General features: G+C 49.6%; 2 protein-coding genes across 9 annotated transcripts in view; one reads left to right on the top strand and one right to left on the bottom strand.

Moving 5' to 3' along the window:
- Window positions 1-12,079, top strand: part of ZNF609 (zinc finger protein 609) — a 234,335-nt gene extending 222,256 nt beyond the window's left edge. For all 8 annotated transcript variants that reach the window (XM_089907122.1, XM_089907118.1, XM_089907121.1 and 5 more), the window contains one exon: window positions 189-12,079. The gene's annotated coding sequence lies outside the window, so the exon portion shown is untranslated. The remainder of the gene's footprint in view (window positions 1-188) is intronic.
- OAZ2 (ornithine decarboxylase antizyme 2) lies at window positions 6,986-20,119 on the bottom strand. The gene is given in 6 exon segments (XM_022579763.3): window positions 6,986-7,279; window positions 7,520-7,605; window positions 8,388-8,563; window positions 9,826-9,906; window positions 9,908-9,983; window positions 19,908-20,119. Coding segments are annotated over 6 exon segments (570 nt in total). The 5' UTR covers window positions 19,928-20,119; the 3' UTR covers window positions 6,986-7,148.
- Between the last annotated feature and the right edge of the window lie 387 nt (window positions 20,120-20,506).

The raw sequence follows: 20,506 nt of genomic DNA, 5'->3' as shown, positions 1-20,506 counted from the left end.
CTGCCCTGGGCAAGCCTCTTGTATAAGTCTCCCATGAAGCCATCTGCCTCTGAGAGGAGCTGTGGAACACGTCTTCCCTAGCGACCAGGACTGGCCTCCTCTGCAGTTCATTTTCTTGGAGCACCACCCTGTGGTTCTTTTTACCAGCAGGCTGAATGCCTGGTTATCTGTCCATGTTTCCCTTGCAGAAAGAACACCAAGTGCCCGGATAAAGTCAGCTTCACGGGCCCAGACTGGCTCACCCAAGGAGGTGCTGGAGGTGCCATTTAGACATCAGTTAAATGGCATTGATCATCCTGTTTGCCGTTCCCACCATGACTGAAGGCAGACCCTTGGTTATCTCGCCTCCACCAGACCCCCGGACTCCCTGACCCTCCCTCTTCCTCAGGAGCTGGAGAGCCGGTACTTAGCAAAAATATTTATTCTCTTGGCCACAGTAGTGACTGTTGTGGCCTCTGTGGAGGTGAAGGCACGGGGAGCAGCCAGGGGAACAGGGCCTCAGCCCAGAGAAGTCACTGGTCTGTTCCCCAAGCCCCTGGTCAGCTGCCGGAGCAGTACCAAGCCCCCCAGGGAGGGACCCCCGAGCACTGGGTAAGGTCTGAAGACAGCACAGCAGCCATACCCCTCTCAACATCATTACCACCATCACCAGACCCTGCATCTCCCCAGTGGTTTGGGCCCTGGGAACTGGCAGCACATGGAGGGATTAGAATCTCAGGAAAGAAATTGGGGGCTGTTTTCTCTGCAGTTGTGAAAACAAGGTCTTCAAACATGAAGACTTCTCCCATCTCACATGAGCACATGTAAACGCTCAGAGCCCAGCCTGGAAAGGGAGACCAAGGCATTTGCCCCACCATGGCCTTGGGCTGCCTGTCAGGCAGAGGGCCAGGGGTCCCAACACCAGCACAGAGCTCCCCGGGGATTCCGGGCGAGAGCTTGAGCTGGAGCACGAATTGGAGTCTGTGAACTAGAAGCTGCAACCCCACTAAGCCCTGCTGCTGCTTAGCCCCCACTCCTTGCCCTTTTCTCACCTCCCTCCCGACCCCTTGGTGCCTTTCCCAGGGGGATCCCCACACTGATCTCTCCTCTTCTTTTCCACTGCTTGGCTCTTAAGGCTCAGGCAGGTAAAATAGTCTCCCCCAGCATGGGGAGCTTTGGAGTCTGCCAGGTCACCTGAGCGCAAGCCAGGAGGCAGGCCCTGGGAGCACCCAGCCCTTCTAGATGTCCTGTCCAAGCAGCCATCTGAGTATCCTCCTCATCTAGGGCCACAAGTCTATACAGCCCAATTTCTCTGTACACAACTACAAGACTTTATGTAGCTCAACCTGTAACCCCATGTGTGCCAATATAAGCCGTGTTTTTTTGTAACACACTTTTTTGTTTTAGGGGCTACTGACCATGGGAGATTATCTATTCCTTAGACCCCGGGATAACACATGCAAGCCATTATCCCTTGGAGCTACAGAGTGTAGTCAGTGGAGCTGTGCTTCGAGGCAGAGACTTTGCTCTGCTCTCCTTAGAAATGCAGTCCCAGTCCAGGTTCTATGCTGTGTCACTGGGAAAGTGACAGTGATTTGGTAGCTTTATTGGAGTCACTTCTGCCCCAAGGTGTGGGGAGCTTTAGCTCTTAGTTTTTGACGTATCATCCCTTTGTCTTCTTCCTCTCCTGTCTTTCGTTGACCTTGCGGATTGAGAGAGAGATGAAGACTGACAGACACCAACCTAGGTTAGAGATGGGTGTTTGTGACCAGAGTGCCAAAAATGACCACTTAAGAGCAGGGACTTGGCTCTGACAGTTTGGGGCATGGAGATGAAAGACAGTAAGCACAATGCCCAGTGGAGGCTGCGTTCCAAGATCCCCAGAGCCCTGTTCTAGAGAGGCTTAGGGTCTTTTGCCCAAGAGGAGCCCCTCTGACCTATAGACCTTTCCTCTAGGTTTCCATGTCCTTGTTTTTGTTCAAGTTGGGTTCTGAGCCCTCCCCAAAACCCCACTGATTTAGACCTCTTAACAGGCCCCAGGCAGCCTCCCTTCCCCATTCAGTCCTTCTGCCTCCTGATGCCCCAGCAGGCAGTGCTCTGAGCAGTGACTTCCCTTTTACCCATGGAGGTCGTTAGTGTGGACACCTTCATCCCACCTGAATTTCAGCCTGATTTTGCCCTCCCAGACTCTGTCGGGTGGAGCCAAGGCCCATCTCTGTTCCTGTTTGTTTTTAAATATTGTTGTGTGTTTTGTATCTGGCGCTGGCTTTTACAGCGTGCTCTGTACATATTGTGAAGAGACGGTTTGGAGTCATTTTCTTTCCTGTTAGGCAGGCATGGCCCCTTTCCACTTTGTTCTGTAACAGAGAAGAAGAGCTTCTGTATTAGCAGGGCATCCTTGGGTTCTGCAGAAGGGAACAGTTTTTTCTTTTTTTTCCTTAAAAAACATTTGGCTCTTTGATCCTTATATCCAAGTCTCCCTTGAAAGGCAGGAGCTGAGCTGCCCAGAAGAGCAGGTAAAAGGAGCAGTGGCAGAATGGCACTGCCTTCGCCTGATCCTCCTGGTCCCCGATCCTTGCCAGGTCCAGTCTTCCCTCCCTGAAGTAACACAGAACAGCAGCACTGATGGATGAAATAGAGACCCTTAACGAGTCCTGAGTGAAGGGTTTGCTGTCCGCCCCTAACCTCTCTCCATGGGGAGAAAGAACACAGAGGGGGAACCTGTGGCACCCATGACCTGGTCATAGGGATGAGACACTCAAGGATTCCCACCCACCTTACCCCAGCAAAGGCTGGAAGTGTTGGCTGCTAAGGGCCGAGACCACCAGGCCAAGGCTCTCTCTGAGCTACCCCTGCCCAGTTCTTTTGACAGACATTGCTCCTCCAGGCCCCACAGAGAAGCTGGAGGGAAGAAGCCTTGTCCCCAGGTAGGACAGCCATGGCCTGGAGAGCTGCTCTTTAGGATTCACATCTGCTTCTTCCTCATTTAAGCTGTGCCAGTTCCCCTCATCCCCTTTCCCTGCCTGTACATGTATGTATACATGTGTATTTCCTTCTCTTACCTCACCCTCTCCACACATCTCAAGGTCATGCAGAAGGGTTAAGACGGCACCCCATGAAGTGAAATGATGCTTCTTGAACCTCTTCTCTCCAGGCTCCAAGGTGGGGGTGGAAGGGCTTGGTCTCGGGAGTGGGAGGGTAAGACTACAGAAGGGCTAGAGTGTTACTGTATACGGGCTTTGAGGTCACCCACGCCACTTATTATCCCATGTACCCTACCACCATCTCAGTGTCTACTCTGATGCCCCCAAGATTCAACTGGGCAGCTAGCTGGCCCCATAATTCTGGGCCTTTGTTATGTTTTATTATTAGGGCATCCCAGGAAGCTTTCCGATGATCCTCTGCCATGGGCCCCTCCTGGGATCAAGCCCCTCCCAGGCCCCGTCCCCAGCCCCTCCTGCCCCAGCCCACCCGCTTGCCTTGGTGCTCAGCCCCCCCATTGGGAGCAGGTTGGGGCGAGCTGGAGGCCCGGGCTGGAGGGGCAGTGTTGCTGTTCATAGCTTTTGTTCCACTGGCATTGCTCTGTTGGATTTAATTTTAGTCTTCCTGATTCTTCCCTTCTGTAAAGTGTACATTACCAAGTTCCTTGTTTTTTTATATATATATATATAAATATATATATATACATACAAACTGTACTCTTTTTGCCTTTGTACATTCAGGCAAGAAGAGAAAATAAATCTTTTTAAGAGACAATCACAAATCTGTGAGGGCTGCTGGTTATTTCTCCTGGAGTTTGCTGCTGAGCTGCCTCCTCTTTCCTCCTCACTTTTCTCCCTCAGCTTTCCTGATCTTCCTGGTCCTGCTCCATATGCATCCTCAGCTCCACCTTCCCTGGCTGATGGCAAGCTGTTGAATCAGTGTCCAGACTACCTGCCCTGCAGCCCCTTCCTGCCCAGCAGTATTTTCCAGCTTGGCCGCGGGCTTACCCAGGAGCTTTATCCTGTGCCCTGGCCTCTCCTGTCTTCTCCCATAGATCCCATTCACCAAAGTGGCTTTGGACCCCTGGGTACTCTGGGACCTGTCTCCCAGAGGCCCTGGCTTCGGACACTCACCTGTGAAACTATGCAGCTGGGAGCTCTCTGCCTAAGAGTTTGCACTACTTCTTAAACCTGCCTGGGCGTTAGATCAGAGGGTTTTTAGGACTGAGTGGGAAACTAGCCTCTAACACTCCCCCAGATGCCAGCCTCCAGAGTTGCTCTGATCCACAGCCCAGAGAATCATTCCTGGCCGCTGAACTCCTGTGGCTACCCCATCAGAACAAGGGCTAAGGGCTTATGGGTCAAGAGCATTTGATCAAATTTCAAAGGGTGGTACATTCGGAAACACAGCCCAACCAAAACCATTGTTCCACCTCTTGAACTTTCTCCTTTTCCTCTGACTGACTTCCTCCTCCCCCCTTTTTTTCCCCTATCTATCTCTCTACTTCCTTTTCTTAATTGGCTTTGGACTTGAAGTATATTTTTAAATTATTATTTGTTGTATTTATTGAATAAAGTTTTTAATGTCCCTGTTCTTAAATTTAGACTTAGTTTGCCTTTCACAAATCTCCCCTATCCTACCCCACCCTCCCACTCCCAAAATATTTCCCCTTCTAAGTTGCTTTTTTAATTGCAGATTTTGGGTACCATATTTCTTTCCTGACAGTGGTCTTACCCTAGCAGAAGTTTTTTCTTTTTGAAAGAGAAATCTTAGCTGAGTGCCTGGGTTTCCAATTCAGCCTTTCTAACTCTGGCTGTGTTAAAGAGGAGCCACCAGCAGATGGCAGCAAAGTCTCGGGCATGTTTGCTGTCCACTCGCTAGCGTTGCAGATGAGAACTGTTTTTCTTGGTTCCTTATCCCTCCCTGCCTTATAGATTCCTTGGGTTTGAATTTAACATCAGAATCCTAAACTGCCTACATTAACTTGGCCATTGTCAGCAATCGTGTGGACCTCTGTTGTAAATATCTCACTGTAAGGACCACTTTTCAGTCACGGACTTTATAATACCTCTAAGGATTATGTGCTCAGTGGAAGACATCTTCAAAGCCCTTCATATTTCAGTTGAATCATCTCTAGGCCCAGAGGTTTTTTTTTTTTTGGCCGCAATGCATGGCATGTGGGATCAGATCTCCGACCAGAGATCGAACCTGTGCCACCCGCAGTGGAGCATGGATTGATTCCTAACCACTGGACCGTCGGGGACGTCCCTAGGCCCAGACCCCAGACTTTCTACTAATACCGTGTGGGGTAGAGGTGCTGAACTCCTTTTCATGAGTATTAGGTAGAGTCCAAGATTAATGACTTGTCCAGGGTGAAAACACAAGTAAGCTCCACACAGAACAATGTGAAAATAGGCCAAAGACTCAGAGGATGTAAAGACAGCCACAGCTCAAAAGTAAGTAAACAGTTCTAAAGCTGTAGGAGGTGGAAAAACATGCCCAGCACTTCATTTGGGAAAACAGAAAAGCAAAAGGGAATAAAAATACTGGCGAGAAATTAAAAAACAAAACATAGGTGAAGAGGATTCTAGCCCCCTCCAATGCCACTGAGAGCTTATCCATCAGGCTGGTGGTACAGGGGAAGGGCAGCCATGCCTTACGGCACTGGGCTCCAAAAGGAGAAAACTATCTTCCTAGGGAAGGTGTGTTCCGCTTCCTTCAGACACCCCCAGGAATGGGAATGTCAGGCAGCTCCATGTGAAAGCCAAAACCCAGTTTCAGGACCCAGCCTTCTACACAAAAACTAAGAAGGGCTTGGATCCTGGTATGTATAGCCCCTATTCTGGATGAAGCTCTGTGTACATACCTGTCTCTAGGGGGCTCCAGCATTCTGTCCCAGACTCCTAGCAACCCCGAGTTTTGCGTTGTAACGTGGCCCCAGAGACCTCAGCCGTTCATCTGTCCTGATGCACTGCTGCTTTTTTCCTGAGAAGCATGTATCACACCCCTGCTGGGCTGGGCTCTAGACTCAAAAGACAGCAGTAGAGGAAGCTGGCCCTGGTACAGGAATAAAGGACAGACCAACCACAACTTTAAATCCGTTTATTGACACAGTAACACAACACACTTGCCTCCCTGACACCCCCACCCCCTCGCCCAGTCTAGACCTCTCCCCCTTCCTCCCCCCTTAGAACAAGCTGTTCAGTGAAAACAGAAAAGGGCAGGCCACTTCTACACCCTCAGTGCCACTGCCAAGCCCTGGGGAGCAGGGTCTCAGGCACTACTCAGAACCTGTCAGAGAGGGGCGCCGTTAGCACTAGACTTAGCCAGGCAGAGGCGTCCCGTCTCTCGGAGCAGATTCTCCCGCAACCCCCAGGCCCTGAGCTGCTCTTCCTCTGTGACCCTAGGAAGGACATACCTTGGGCCTGCAGCCAAGAGCGAGAACTCCTGGCCGTAATCTGAGAATTGGAGTTTGGCTAGTGTTTTTTAAGGCCCAGGCACCCCAAAAAAAGCCCTGGTGGTGGGAGTGAACTTCAATGCCCCTATTTTAAATGCACTGATAACATGAAACAGATTAAGCCAGCTTAACCAAATGCCAGAATAACACGAAGCTGTAAAGGAGGGTTCAGACCTGCTTTCTCCAGGCCAGACACAAATGCACAGAGAGAAGCCCAGGTGGAGTGTCAAAAACAACTGAAGGACACTGCCCAGGGGCTGAAAAGCCTATACTCCGGAGTCCCCAGGGTGACAGGAAGCAAGGAAAGAAAATACACAGGTCTTAAAAACCAAAAAAGAAAGCCCAACAGCAGGGGAACCTCAGCCTGACAGTGCTGTCCACCAGCTCTCCAGGCCTTGCCCCTGGACCCAGACAGTCCCTCCCCCTCTAGGCAATGTCCTCCCCTAGGCTAGATAGAGCACATCACACAGCGCAGTTTAAAAAGCTTCTAATGCCAGTTCATAAACATCTTCATTTACTATTGGTGATTACATGTGAATAATATGTTTATACTGTTCTTTATGGAAAACAATTTCAACGAGTCAACGCTGAGAGCACAATAGGCAACCCTCACCCTGAGCCCCTCAGCGTCCTTCCCTAGACAGCAAGAAGCTCCCTCCTCTGTCCCAGGGCTGCCTAACTTCCCCTCTTTCCCCACTGTGGCTCTTGGGCAAAGCATCGTCTATGACCATTAGTCCTCATCGGACAAGTTCTGGTCCAGGGGGTAAACCATGAACATCACATCTGGTCGAGAGGGGACACAGGGATGGCCTGGACGCACAATCTCAAAGCCCAAGAAGCTGAAGGTCTTCAGGAGTGGAGCTGCAGAAAAGAGTGTAAAAAAGGATTCTGGTAAGAAACAACAAGGGTAGGCTCAAATCAAGGGAAAACCCAGAACAAAGATGGAATAAGTAAGCACTAGGCCTTTCCTAAATTTGGACACTCTCAATCCCATGATCTCCCAGGGTTTGTATGTCAAACTCAGGAGCCCCACCTTACTAAGAGCCCCCTTTTCCCCTCCCCAGCCTGGGCAGTAGGTCTCAAGCTGCTCTGCCCCGTCACCTCTGTCTTCCCGGCCCTTCCTGAAGCAGATGAAGACGTAGTTCACTTTCATCTTCTCTTCAGCAAACTCTAGCAGTGCTAACAATCTGCAAGAAGCAAGGAAAACAACTCAGGCCCACTGCCCCCTCTAAACTTCAGCCTCACCCCTCTACACCCCACCCAAGGCTTTCCTGAGGCTTACAGCCAGCACTGTAAATACGGAAGCTTCGGGAAGAAGGTTCCTATTTCAAGACCTCAGGAGCCCTGAGTTCAGAAAAAAATAAACCACAATCCCTAAGAAAAATGTCACTGAATTCTCTCTTCCTGGAATAAAGTTTCTTCATCTGAAATTAACACTAACCAACTTAACTAATGCCGTTCACAAGAAAGTATGGGACCTAGGAAGAGAACCCAGTTTCTCAGAGGTCCTCCAAAGTTGCCAAGTTTAATGGTGACCACCTGCTGCTGAGAGGGACTTTGGGCCCTAACACTTCCTAAGAGGATTTGCTCAAGAGGCTGGAGCCACTCAAGGGAACTCCATTCTCAGGACTGTTTCTTCCACAGCTGGGTGCTTGGAGGGCCTTGCCCAATCCAGTGAAATCCCACTGTATCTCTGAGCTCCTGGCCTTTGAACTGCACCATTATACGATGGCTCAAGGGGAATTTGATGTCCACTGGGGTGATTAAATGACAGGAATTTGGTTAATGTGATAATGATCTGCTTTCATTATAACAGGCCTGTTTTACTGGCTGAAACTAACCTGTTACAAAATGGTATCTGCTTGGGCAGCCGAGAGCTAGGGGGAAGGCTAGCCATCTGTTGTCTCTAGTAAGCATACGCCCTTCTCTAGAGCAGGCTTCCTGCCCTTCCCCAGCACTTGCTCCTTACCCTTCTTTGCTCCCATCAGCTAATAATCCATCTGGGATTTCTACAAACAGGCTCTGGCTGGACAGGACTGCATCCCAGGAAGAGACCTTCACCTTGGTGACCTCATACTGGAAGTGGACGATGTGAGGTTTTCCATCGTTCACAGGGAGGTCCTGGGTCACAGTGAGCTTCTCGTCCTGGGAGGAGATCAGGTCAGAGGACCAGGTCACTACTGCTTCTGGCCACATCAGAGGCTCCCTAACCTAGGTGGTGTAAGGAGTCCTCTTGGGCCAACCTCAGGGTAGCACGGGATAGAGGGCACGCTGAAAATGTAGAGCAGCATGCTGGCTAAATGGAGCCATCGGGCACTGAGACCACTTGGTGTCAGCTAAAAGCCAGCATGATGGGAAGGGAATATTTACCAAGAATCCACCAGATGCCAAGTCCTGTACAAAGTACTTTCCCATTTTTCAATCACCACAACAAGCACTTGAGGTAGGCATCAGTATCCCCACTTTAAACGTAAGATACTGGGGGCCCAGAACAATCAAGCAACTGACTCAAGGCACCACAGCGAGTAAATGGGAGAGTTGAGATTCAAATCAGGTCTCCCTGACTAAAAGCCCATGCTTATCCCGCCAACACCATGTTCTTTCCCTTCCTTCTCTGAAAGAGAAACATTAGAAACAAATGAGGATGTTCATTAGGGCTTAGCTGGAGCACAGGTCAACCCAAGCTGGCTTCCAGGTGGCTGCAGAGTCCATGATGTCTCCCCTGCCACAGTCTCAAGAGACCAGGACTCAGCTGCCCTGCTACCCTTCAATGCCAGTCTTAGAAGTTAAACCACTTCTGGCCTCACAGGAGATTAAAAGGCAGCAAAGGGCTAGCTGCTCCAGCCCAGATCACTCTCGGGACAGACTCCCAGGGTTCTCTATAGCTCCTGTGCTGTGCCCTATGCTGCCAGGGTGATGGATGACTGAGATGCAAGGTGCCCTCTCCTTACCACCCACCCCCGCCACTGCCCTGCCCCATGCCCCCCAGACTGGTAAGGGACAGAAGTCAGAATGCCCGAGAGTCGAGGCCAATGGGAAAACTCCTCCTGGCCCTTGGTACTCCTCAAGAGAAAACTGAGGAGCAGCACCAGGCGAGAGCTCTAGCATTCTTCCACTCACTGTTCCCCCTCCCCCACCTTTTTCTTCCGCCTCCCACTCAGGGCCCAGAACCAGCACTAAAGTGCTGACCTAAGCTGAGAAGATGGCAGGGTGTTTGCTTGGTGCTGATATCCTCCTGGTACTCCCCAAAAGCCTCACAGCAGCCTCAGTTGAAAAAGTCCTCCCCAGTCCCCCTACTGGCCTGGCCTAAGACTCAGAAGACTAAGGAGAGTGATCACTGCCCTTAAGCAGATGCTCAGCAGTGTCTGAGAAGCGCTGCTCCAAGCCTTCCACCCCACAGTCCTTACCTTATATATTAGAGCTGAGAGAGAAGGATCCCTGCCGCCCCCTCGCCCACCGGGGATCTTCGACAGTGGGTGAGGGGCATCAGGAGCACCACAGAGGCCCCGGAACAATGTGCCTGCAGCACTGGAGCTGGGGACAGTTACTCAAAGGCAAAATACTACTGCAAGAGATAAAGTAAGACAGTAAACACAAAGTCTTGAAGATTTAACTCAGCATCCTGCCCCACCCCTGCCCTGGCTCTCCCTAAACAAGTACTCCCTCAACAACTGCCCCAGTCCTTCCAGCTACAGCTCTCAGAACTACTTCTCTCTCAAAGGGCAGGAACCCATCCTACAGAGGCACAGAGAGTCCCAGAAGGGCTCAGGGTCAAGGGGATAGGTCTGACCAAAGGAGCCCCTGTCAAACATCAAACAAATCTCTGTGGTACCGGCAGACCTTGGGAAGAACCAGATGCTGGCTTGCCTAGTAGGCCTAGAGGCCCAGACCCCCACCAGCCCCTTTCCTTACCCTAACAATGTCTCAACAACCTCTGTGGAAGAATCACAAAGCCTCCACAATCACTTCGGGCTGGAGAGGCATATGGGCCTCAGGAAGTCACATGGGCTGCATACGGAGTCCCTGAGGAACTCCCAAGGCCACTTTTCCAATGATGGCCTCCCTGATCTGAACAATGGAACTAAACAAGAAATCACTTACCCAAATCCCTCTAGGGTCAAGAACTGAATCAAATCCAGGGATTTGGCTCCCGGAGAGGAGATGCACTATAGTACAGAGTATTATGATGGCACCTGAGTTAGTCCCTGGTGTGCCACCAGACACAGGGTTGCCCTTCTTTGCTGGAATCTGACCTGGGCGTGGGAGTTCAGGTAATCCTGATGCGATTAGAATGGACACTCAACATGTATATATTGCCAGCATGGTGGTTGCTAGGAGGAAGTGTACATGCCAGGACCTGAGTAAGGAAGCCAGTTATCAGATGGATCACAGAGGGTGAAAGGCTCCTAAAGGAGCTCCCTGTCACCTTCAGGTGTGTCCCCTTTACTGGCCACCAGGATTTTCAGGTGGACCAAACAGGGCTCCAAATCTACTCCACTCCTTCTTTGAATCCAATTTACTGGCTCTTTAGGCTGAGATGTAGCTCACTCCATAGGCGAAGAGCAAGTGAAGCAAGGAAAGAGGAAAACTGCATTTAACACCATGACTCAGCAGCAAGGCCTGGCCCCAGCACACCAGCCTCAGGGCAGATGGAATGCAGTGGGTAACATATATGGGAGGGTGCTGCAGTGGGGTGCTGGGGCCAGCTCACCTAACTGTGCACATCTCTTCCCAGCTATAGTTGCATTTAGTGATGGCATGTTGGTTAGCTTGAATCAGCCATAGGGGGAATATTTAAACCACAGAAAACAGCAAATGCTATAAATCAAGACCTTTTTTCCCCTTTGTAAAATGTTGAGAGGCACCATTCTGCACACTGTCCTTTGCTTTACGTGGCACGGCGTGCCAGATTTGGATTTTTCACTTAGGCTCAGAACAACAGAACTAAACTCACACCTAATATGGCAATGGTACAGTGACCAGAGGCGCAGCCCACTGAGACCCTCCATACTAAGAGACCTACATGAGCATTCCACCTGAGACAGGAAGTCCAAACCCATCACTGCTATAGCTCAGCTCCTCTGCTCTCTCAAGGACTTCAACCAGGGGCCTGAAATCACACTTGGAAATTTCACTTGGAGATGGAATTCCCAGGCAGTGTCAGTGGGCCCGGAGAAGCACCAGCACCTGGGGATTAACCATGTGCCCCGCCTTGGGCCTCCTCTGGAAAGCCTCAGGGCATCCCATCTCCCCTACTCGGCCTCGCCTCACCGACAGCTAGAGCAGAAGGAGCATGAGAGAGGACTGTACTACAGACTGTTCTTAAGAACAGGACTTATTTTCTGCTGGGGGCAATGAGCTGTTAACCCCTTCCAAGGGGTGGGGTGGGAGGAACTGGGAGACTGGGATTAACACATACACATTATTGATACTATGTATAAAACAGACAACTGATGGGAACATACTGTATAACACAGGGAACTCTACCTAATGCACTCGGGTAACCTAAATGCACTCTGGTAACCTAAATGGGAGGGGAAGCCCAAAAGGGAGGGGATATGTGTATGGCTGGTTCATTTTGTTGTGCACTGGAGGTTATTAACACAACATTGTAAAGCAACCATGCTCCAATAAAAATTAAAAAAAAAAAAAAAAAAAGAAGGGCTTTCCTGGTGGCGCAGTGGATAAGAATCCGCCTGCCAATGCAGGGGACACGGGTTCGATCCCTGGTCCGGGAAGATTGCACAGGCCACGGAGCATCTAAGCCTGTGCACCACAACTACTGAGCCTGAGCTCTAGAGCCCGCGAGCCACAACTACTGAAGCCTGCACGCCTAGAGTCCGTGCTCCACAAGAGAAGCCACCGCAATGAGAAGCCCGAGCACCGCAATGAAGAGTAGCCCCCGCTCACCGCAACTAGAGAAAGCCCACGTGCAGCAACGAAGACCCAACACAGCCAAAAATAAAGATTAAAAAATTAAAGGGACAGAATAATAAGACTGTCCAGGCCAGAAAAAAAGGAAAACGAAAGTGGGAGTTTCCCCAAGTAAAGGCACCCACACACACCCCACATGGGACAGTTCCCTTCCCATTCCCTAGTGACCACCTTCAGGCCTCTGTTGAGGTTGCTGCAGGAGCACCAGGAAGGCTGCGCTGCTGGAGAAAGCTGCCTTGCTTGTATTGGTCAGTGGAGCTACCCAAGGACTGGGCAAACCTCTGGGGTAGATAGATGAGATGTAGCCTTGTATACCAGGAGAATTGCATGGGTTCACAAAACAACCAGATCACCAAGGCCCTAGCAGTTCTAAAATTCTGGTGCTCACTCACTTCCAAAGAAACTACTCCTCAATGGTCTCTAGATGGGAGAGCTACATTCAACTCCTGACCTGCATTCCAACCACCATCTTGATTCTGAACTAATTTTCACTTGCAAATAGCAGAAGCAATGGGGCCAACCCACTGAAAAGATCAGAATGAGGTGGGGTTTTTTTTTCTTTTTGATCCAGAATCCCCTTTGTCTTCCTAGAAATAATCCCTAGGGCCTGCCCTGCGTCCAGCACTAATCTATGAGGTCGTGATATTTCTGATGTCATGATCTCACTCCTTCTTCAAATAAAAATGCAAGTAGTCTATCCCACGGTACCAAATTATTTACTTCCCCACTCACACAAGGATCCTGGAAACTCTTTCCTCCCCCACAAAGTCTGCACAGAAAGCAAGTGTGTGTGTGTTTGTGTGCGTGTGCGTGTGTGTGAGAGAGTGGGGGGTGGAAGGGTGTTTCAGGTCCCCAACCTGGCATCCAGTTCTAGTTCCCCAAGAGAAACAGCTGGTGTTTGGGATAAGCTTAGTAGACAGTAGATCACAATCAATAGTTACTTTAATCATCCATCATAATAAATCTGTTTTTAGTTACTTGCTATGCGAATGGCAAATTGCTCTCTTTCAAAAAAACCTGGCTGTCATTTCTGACATGAAAAGGGAAGGGATATGGGTACATATGTGGTGGTTAAAGTAATTCAGGGGCATAAAATTGCCCAGCAACGGCCTTCTCGTATCAGCTTTAGTGTTCAAAATGGTATTGTGGCAAAATATGCCACCAACCTCAATAGGAATAGTGAATCCTGGAGGAACTTAAGCACAAGAGAAAGTGGCTTTTAAACACAAGTCTCCCTGTCACAAGATCCAAGTCAGGTTAGGTTTCATATTCAGTTCAGTCATGTTTCTACTGGCTCCAATGCCCAGCTTCTTCCATTCCTCCCTCATATCCTGTTCACTCCACTGCGGGGCAGGCATGGTTTAATCTCTACCACCAAAGGATGATTTAAGAAGCTCAGTCTGGAGGCTGAAAAGATCAGGCTGATTAAGGAGAATCAAATGTTATCAGACTGAACTCAAACATCCAGCTGGGCTGGCCTTGCTTCTGGAGAAGAAGAAAAAAAATACCATGCTGGAAATGAGGGTGTCAGGTATCCATCCAAGTCAATTCGGAAGATAGATGGGAGATTAGAGCCGACGTGTTAGTGCCTTTTATTTTCTCAGTTGCTATCAGACATGCCCTTGGAAACACTCCTCAGGATACATATGAATGCTACCAATTTACCACATCCTGCTGCCTCTAATTTAAATTGTTCTGTGAAACTGCTGTCTGAAATGTCCTTAGCAGGTTATAATTTCATACGCTGGCTACAGACAGGCAGCGTATGCCACAGATGTATTCCTGGGGAACGTTGCTGGTAAATCATATTTTTATAATTCAAATCCCATTTTTAAATCTCTAGGTGCTTACTATTTAAAGGAGGTAACCTAAAATCTCTTGAGAAAATAAAAGATCTCCTGTTAAAGAAGCACTTCCAGTTGACTTTATGTCAGTTTTGATTTTTATATTTAGTTTGCTCAAAGCAGAGTACAGCCTGCTACACAGAGCAGAGATTTAATATAAAAGTAATTCTGTGGCTAACTTCCATTCAGCTACATTCAACAAATACTTGAATTCATATTCTCCTTGATATACTTTTGATCATGTTTCACTTGAATAAGTGGCCTGAGCTCATTATTCAAGCCTACACCCTTTCTCTCTGGTTTCCATTACCTGTTAGAGGAGGATCAGGCGGCCTTAGTATTACCTACCCTGTGGTATCAAGTGAAAAGACATAAAAACCACATTCCCAAGCATTCTATATTCATTCCCCTCTTTCAACCTCTTCTGACCCATTCCTGTCTCAGCCCTCCCTCACAGAACACTTTCTAGGGTGCCCTGACTTCCCTCACACGGGCTGCTTTTACTCTGAGACTAGGAAGGTCTCTGATGACTAATCCCTACACAGCAAAGAGGGACCAATCCAGGGCTGCCATTGCAATTAGCTAAAAAGAAATAGGAAGAAAGGTGGGAGGTGAATGGCCACCTTCAGTCTAGTGTGAGCATACAGGCTGATCTCCAGCTGCCAATTCCCCTTCCATATGAGAAGGGGGCCTTGGTCAGATGCCAGGCATAAGTCATTTCACTAGGGCTGTTTGGTGTGCCAAAGGGTGTCTACTTGCTAAGCACGATTATAAAATTATGATTGTAAAATTATAAAATGACATCACCACTCTGAATCACAGACTGAAAGCGAAATTGGGTTTTGGTTGATTTTCCACAAGAAACACACTTATGATGGCAGCTAGATAGAATATCTGTGCCTCTGAGATTTGCTTATCTTGTTACACAGCTGATATTGGTAGATCTTCAGCCAAAGGTAGGCACAATCACATATGCTATCAGAGATGGGTAGATACCTAGGTGATCATGCTTTAAAATAGGACCTTGGGACTTCCCTGGTGGCGCAGTGGTTGAGAGTCTGCCTGCCAATGCAGGGGACACGGGTTCGATCCCTGGTCTGGGCGGATCCCACATGCCGCAAAGCAGCTATGCCCGTGCGTCACAACTACTGAGCCTGCGCTCTAAATCCCACGATCCACAACCACTGAGGCCCACGTGCCTGTAGTCCACGCTCCACAACAGGACAGGCCACTGCAATGAGAGGCCCGTGCACCGCGGTGAGGAGTGGCCCTCGCTCGCTGCAACTGGAGAGAGCCCGCATGCGGCGACGAGGACCCAACACAGCCATAAATAAATTAATTAAAAAATAAAATAAAATAGGACCTTAATTTTTCATTTCTAGTACCTCAATCTAGTTTGTATAGTACGCTCATCACCCAGTTCCAGCCTCTCTTCCCAGGACAGAATTACTTCATTGTTTATACAATATCAAAGACCTAGAAAATTTTCTTAAGGCTTATCTTATACAAAGCATTTTACTATGCTGCTGCTAACCAGAAACTACCTTGTTTTGTTCACTTCAAGTAACAAAATTCTTGCTCACCTACCTGGCCGTTTCTGGTCTATAGATTTCAATTAGGCTTCACAGCCTTCCGAATCATGGCGCCAACTTGAATCAACACTGTGTATTGTTGTGTATCCCATTCAAAAAAGAGATGAATTACTTTTTTTTTTCCTAGAAATATACATACATAACATCCCTCTACCCCACTCCTCAGTCCCCTTTTTTTATATTTCTAAGCTGCTCTGGGGCTAAATTTGGATTTCCTGCCAGTGAGGAATTACTATTATTAGTCCACACAGCTTTCTGAAGCATACCTCCAATTTGGGGGGATTCCTGACTATGCTAGGAGTGTCTCTCTCTATGGGATGGCCTTGAAGGCACATCAAAGGAAAATCTGTTCTCCCTACCACTCCACAACGACAAACCATAGTGCCAGTAAATAAGGAATAACCAAAACCAAATTCTTAGGGGGAGAGACAGAAATTCCATTACCCAGGGAACCATTCAGTGAAGATGCTCAGGGTAGCTATGATGTGCCATTGTACCCTGGCTTCCCCTCGCCCAGGAAAACCACCTGTGGAACCAAATACTTCTCCTCAAAGCCCATCAGACACAGACTAATTATAATTAAGGGTATCAAGCCAGAGCAAACTCTTCTCCACATACTGTACTGTCACAAGGTACTAAGCAAGCCCTAGACAGAGACTATCTTCCTGACCCTACAAATCCAGGGAGAGAAAATGCATGAAGCTTGATTTACTTGGATTTAAACCTGTTGTTCAAAAACCATAATAAAAGTTCTGGTACTGTGTCTTCTTCCCTCCCCCACCATTAGTAATTTTGACATTTTGCAAGTACTAATCAGAACAAAACTGGAAAGGAAGACCCTTGTTTTCAAAACATACTGCAGGCTCCTCTGCAACTATTTCTTCCAGGAAACCAAGCTTCCACCTCTTGAGTATTTCACTGGAGCCAGGGAAGCTGGAAAGCCCATCCCCCACCGAATGGGCCCTAAACTCCCAGCCAGCTCACCCCTCTGTGGATACAAAACATCAAGAACACTGACTGGGAAGAACATCCGGCTCTTAATCGAAATCCTTAGTTAGGGCCCTACCAGGATTCCTTTTAGAAAGTTAGGTGCAGGCCAGAGGAGGCTCGGAAACATGCTATGGAAACAAGATTGCCATAACTCAAAGAAACCAGACACCCTGCACACCCCACCCCACCCCACCCCCAGGCCAAAGTGGAGGAGCCTGATCCCAGGCCTTGCTCCTGCCCAGGCCCTGGCAGGTCAGCTGGCTCCTCCCTTCACCTGCCTTTCATACAGCCAAGCCCCTCAAATTACCAACACACTAAGCAGAAAGAAATAAAAAAAAAAAAAAAAAAAGCAAGGGCTCTGGAGACAAGCAAGCCTGTTTTGCCACTTAGGAATCTGGAAGGAATCTTCATAGTTAAGCGAACCCAACTCTCTCTTTTTCACATGTAAGCAAACTGGCAAGGCCAGAACTAGAATTCAGGTCTCACACTCACAGTCGGTGAAAAGACCCTTATGTGTTGGTCCTAAGTGCTCAACTCTCAGGGCTCGGCCTGCAAATGACTTGGCACCTAGACCAGTTCAGTCTGGAGGACTCCAGAGAAGGCCTGCTGAGACCACACCACTTTCCAAACCCCACTGCAGAGACAAAAACATAAGACTAGAAAAGAAAAATCCTTCTCACAATGCCCTGGGATTTCCTGTAGGTTCCTCTGCTTCCCTCCACCCCTGCACTTCATCATGGCCCCCTCATACCTGCACTCTATCCTCAGCACACACAGCCTTCTTTACCACAAGTAACACCTTTTGCATCCAGTACCATCCAAGTATCTAGCCACCTCCACCTCCTCAGCTCCAGAGGGACTGGTTTAGAGAAGATGAAATAAGTGGGGACTGCAAAGGGGGATGGACATGGAGAGTCTTGGAAAAGGAAAAGAGAGCAGCAGAATACGGCTGCAGGTAAAGAGGGCTTGGGAGGTGGGGTTAACGGGTCAAACAGGACTATAACAAACCAGGAAATGAGGAGTGAATTTTCTTTCTGCATGTAAGGAAGAAACAGGTGTGGGAGCTAGATAAGAGTCTTAAGAAATAAGGGAAGAAAATGGTTAATGGCTGAGAACAGAGTTACTTGAGGTAGGAGAACTGAAGAGGCTGTTGCAGGTATTTTGGGTATTTCTGGATCGTTCCTGGGAGAGAAAGACTAAGACAACACCCTTTTCCGCAGAAAAAGGGCTGACACCCACTAAAGGAATATGATGGGAAGGGTCTTCTGGCAGGAAGGGAGGGGAGGCAGTGTTTCTCAACCCTGGTTGCCCATTAGAGAGAGCTTCGAAAATGTATACTAATAACCGGCCCTACCCTAGGCTAATTACACCAGATCTGTGAAGGGGGGCCCAGGTGATTGATTTTTCACATGTGTACCTAGGGTTGAGAAATAAGAAAAGCTGAGATACAAGAAAAGCTGAAAACCCAGCTGGAATATTTAAGAATGGTGCTGTTAAAGGAATGGGAAATGGCAAGTTAGAAACCATTTTTGTGAGAAGGGAGCCCAAGTTTGCGAGGAACCTTGAGTGGTACTCAGAGCTCTGTGTGAGGAAAAGCAATTAGGAGGGCTATGTTTGTAAGAGGAACCAAAACCCAGTTTTGGATAGGCCATGGCACAATTTAAGGAGGATTTTCAGGGAATGGATCTGCTTGCAAAACAATGTGGCCCAAGTGAGAGGCAGAGGCCATAAGGCCAAATCTGGAGACAAAGGATCTGGTGTGGGGAACTAATGAGCTTCAGACTCATTTTGGAGGGAGCAGCAACAAGTCTTGGGAAACAATGAGGAAGAGAATTAGAACCCAAATTCTAAATAAAAGCCATTCTGATGTATAAGCAGCAGCTGTGGTTAAAAATTATGGGGAATCAGGAAATTAGGAAACAGTTTCACAGAAGAGTTTGGGGCAGAAATATGGGATATGTTGGAGGGAAAGATGCATGACAAGGACTGCCTCAGAGAAAACGAGGAGAGGTGGAGAGAGGAAAATTGAATCATGAATTCTGCCTAGTTTGGGCAGCGAGGAAGTATATATGAAGCAAGTTTAGAAAACTACTGGTGCTCAGTTTCAGAAAGATGTGCAGCTTTTCTCTCCAATTAATGGGGGAAAGCTGGGGTCAGGTTTTGAGGAAGGACACTTGCAAAGGCCCGGTAAGCTGAGTATGGGGACTAATTTGAAAGCACTGGAGGTGCAGGGAAAGAGGGTAGGTCTTCAACAGAAGCAGAGTGGGCTGAACTCTGTGATCTAATAGTCTAGAGATGGGGCTCAGTTAAGATGGGAGGAGTAGAGTATAGATGAGAGAAAGTGTTTAAAGGGGTAGGAATGTTTAGAAGTGCGTTGGGGGGAACATCATGGAGGACAGGAATCAAGCCCAAAGTGAGAAATAAAAAGGATGATGTTGGCAGACCGGGAAAATGGGGCCTAATTGGGAAAGGGGTGCCGGGGGTGGGGGGAACGGGAGGGAAAAGATGAAGCTGGAGTGAGGGACCAAGGGGAGCACTGAGCGTCACGGCAAAGACTATTAGGCCTGACTGGGGGGGGCGAGGGTGACAGGTGGGGGTAATGGGTCCAGTTGAGAACTGAAGGACGGAGTCTGACCTGGGGCGGGTGGGGGGGAGTGATAAAAGAAGCGTCTGGTTGGAAGGTGCAGTTTAAATTAGAGGAGGGATTCAAAGGGAAGAATTTTAAGTGACTTAAACGAGCAGGAAGAAAGATTAGGGGAAGACGGGAAACAATTTGGGGAATCTGGATGAGAGCGAAAGCACAGTTTCGGGAAGGGGCCACCGTTCGGCGGGGCTGAAAGGAACTGGGGACCGGATTGGAAGACTGGGTCCCGGTCTTTGGGGGCTTCACCGGGCTGCACGCTCGGACGAGGGGGATGGGCCAGGCTGGAGGAAGGGGCGCTAAAGGACGGAGGGAGGCCCAGCTGCGGGGCTGCGGCTCGGACTGGGGTGGCTGAAGTAGGGAAGGGACCCAGTGGGGGCCGGATGGGGCCCCTTAGGAGGGGCGAGAACCGGCTGGGGGGTGGGGAGGAGGCCCTCTGGAGCAGAGGAGGGGAGGATGGGGGCGGGGAGCCTAAACCGGGCCGTTACCTGTCCTGGGTGTTTATCATCCTCGGCGGCTCTGCTCAGGGTGGGAAGAGGCGGCGCAGGGAGTGGGTAGGTGGATGAGTGGGCGGGTGTGGGGTCGCGCGCGCGCGCGGGGCCGAGCTCTGCGGGCTAAGTCCCTGTCAGGCAGCGGGCCCAGAGCCCTCCTCCTGCCTCAGCGAGCGCCTGCCTCCAACTGACCCTCCCCGGCCGCCGCCGACGCCGCTGCAACCGCCCCGCCCCCGAGTGCCTTATCTGCATAGCCCCACCCCAACGCCGCGCGGTGTCCTGGGAAACTGGGGCCCACAACAAAGAGCAAAGCACCGCCCCACCGCCGCGCAGGCGCACCAGGGGCGGTAGGGGCGAGGGGCCGTAGGGGAGGGGGCCGGGCGGAGGTCCAGATGAAAAGCGGCATGTGGGGGTGGTCGTGGTCGTGGCCCTGGTGGTGTCGTGGCCGTGGCGGCAGCCTAGCGGCCCGAACGATGCGTTGACTTTCAGGTACCGTTTACTGAGCATTGACCTGACAGTCCTGGTCTCTAGCCCTTGTTTGCATGGGGCCGAGTAGGGCTGTGTCATTTGTAGGCCCTGGGAGGATATTTTATTAA

Source organism: Delphinapterus leucas, chromosome 2, assembly GCF_059928025.1.
Source record: "Delphinapterus leucas isolate spDelLeu-1000000601 "Yukka" chromosome 2, BTC_Dleu_Yukka2, whole genome shotgun sequence".
NCBI classification, from domain to species: Eukaryota; Metazoa; Chordata; class Mammalia; order Artiodactyla; family Monodontidae; genus Delphinapterus; species Delphinapterus leucas.
The sequence above is the reverse complement of the archived record's forward strand: the minus strand, read 5'-3'. Positions and strand labels throughout refer to the sequence as shown.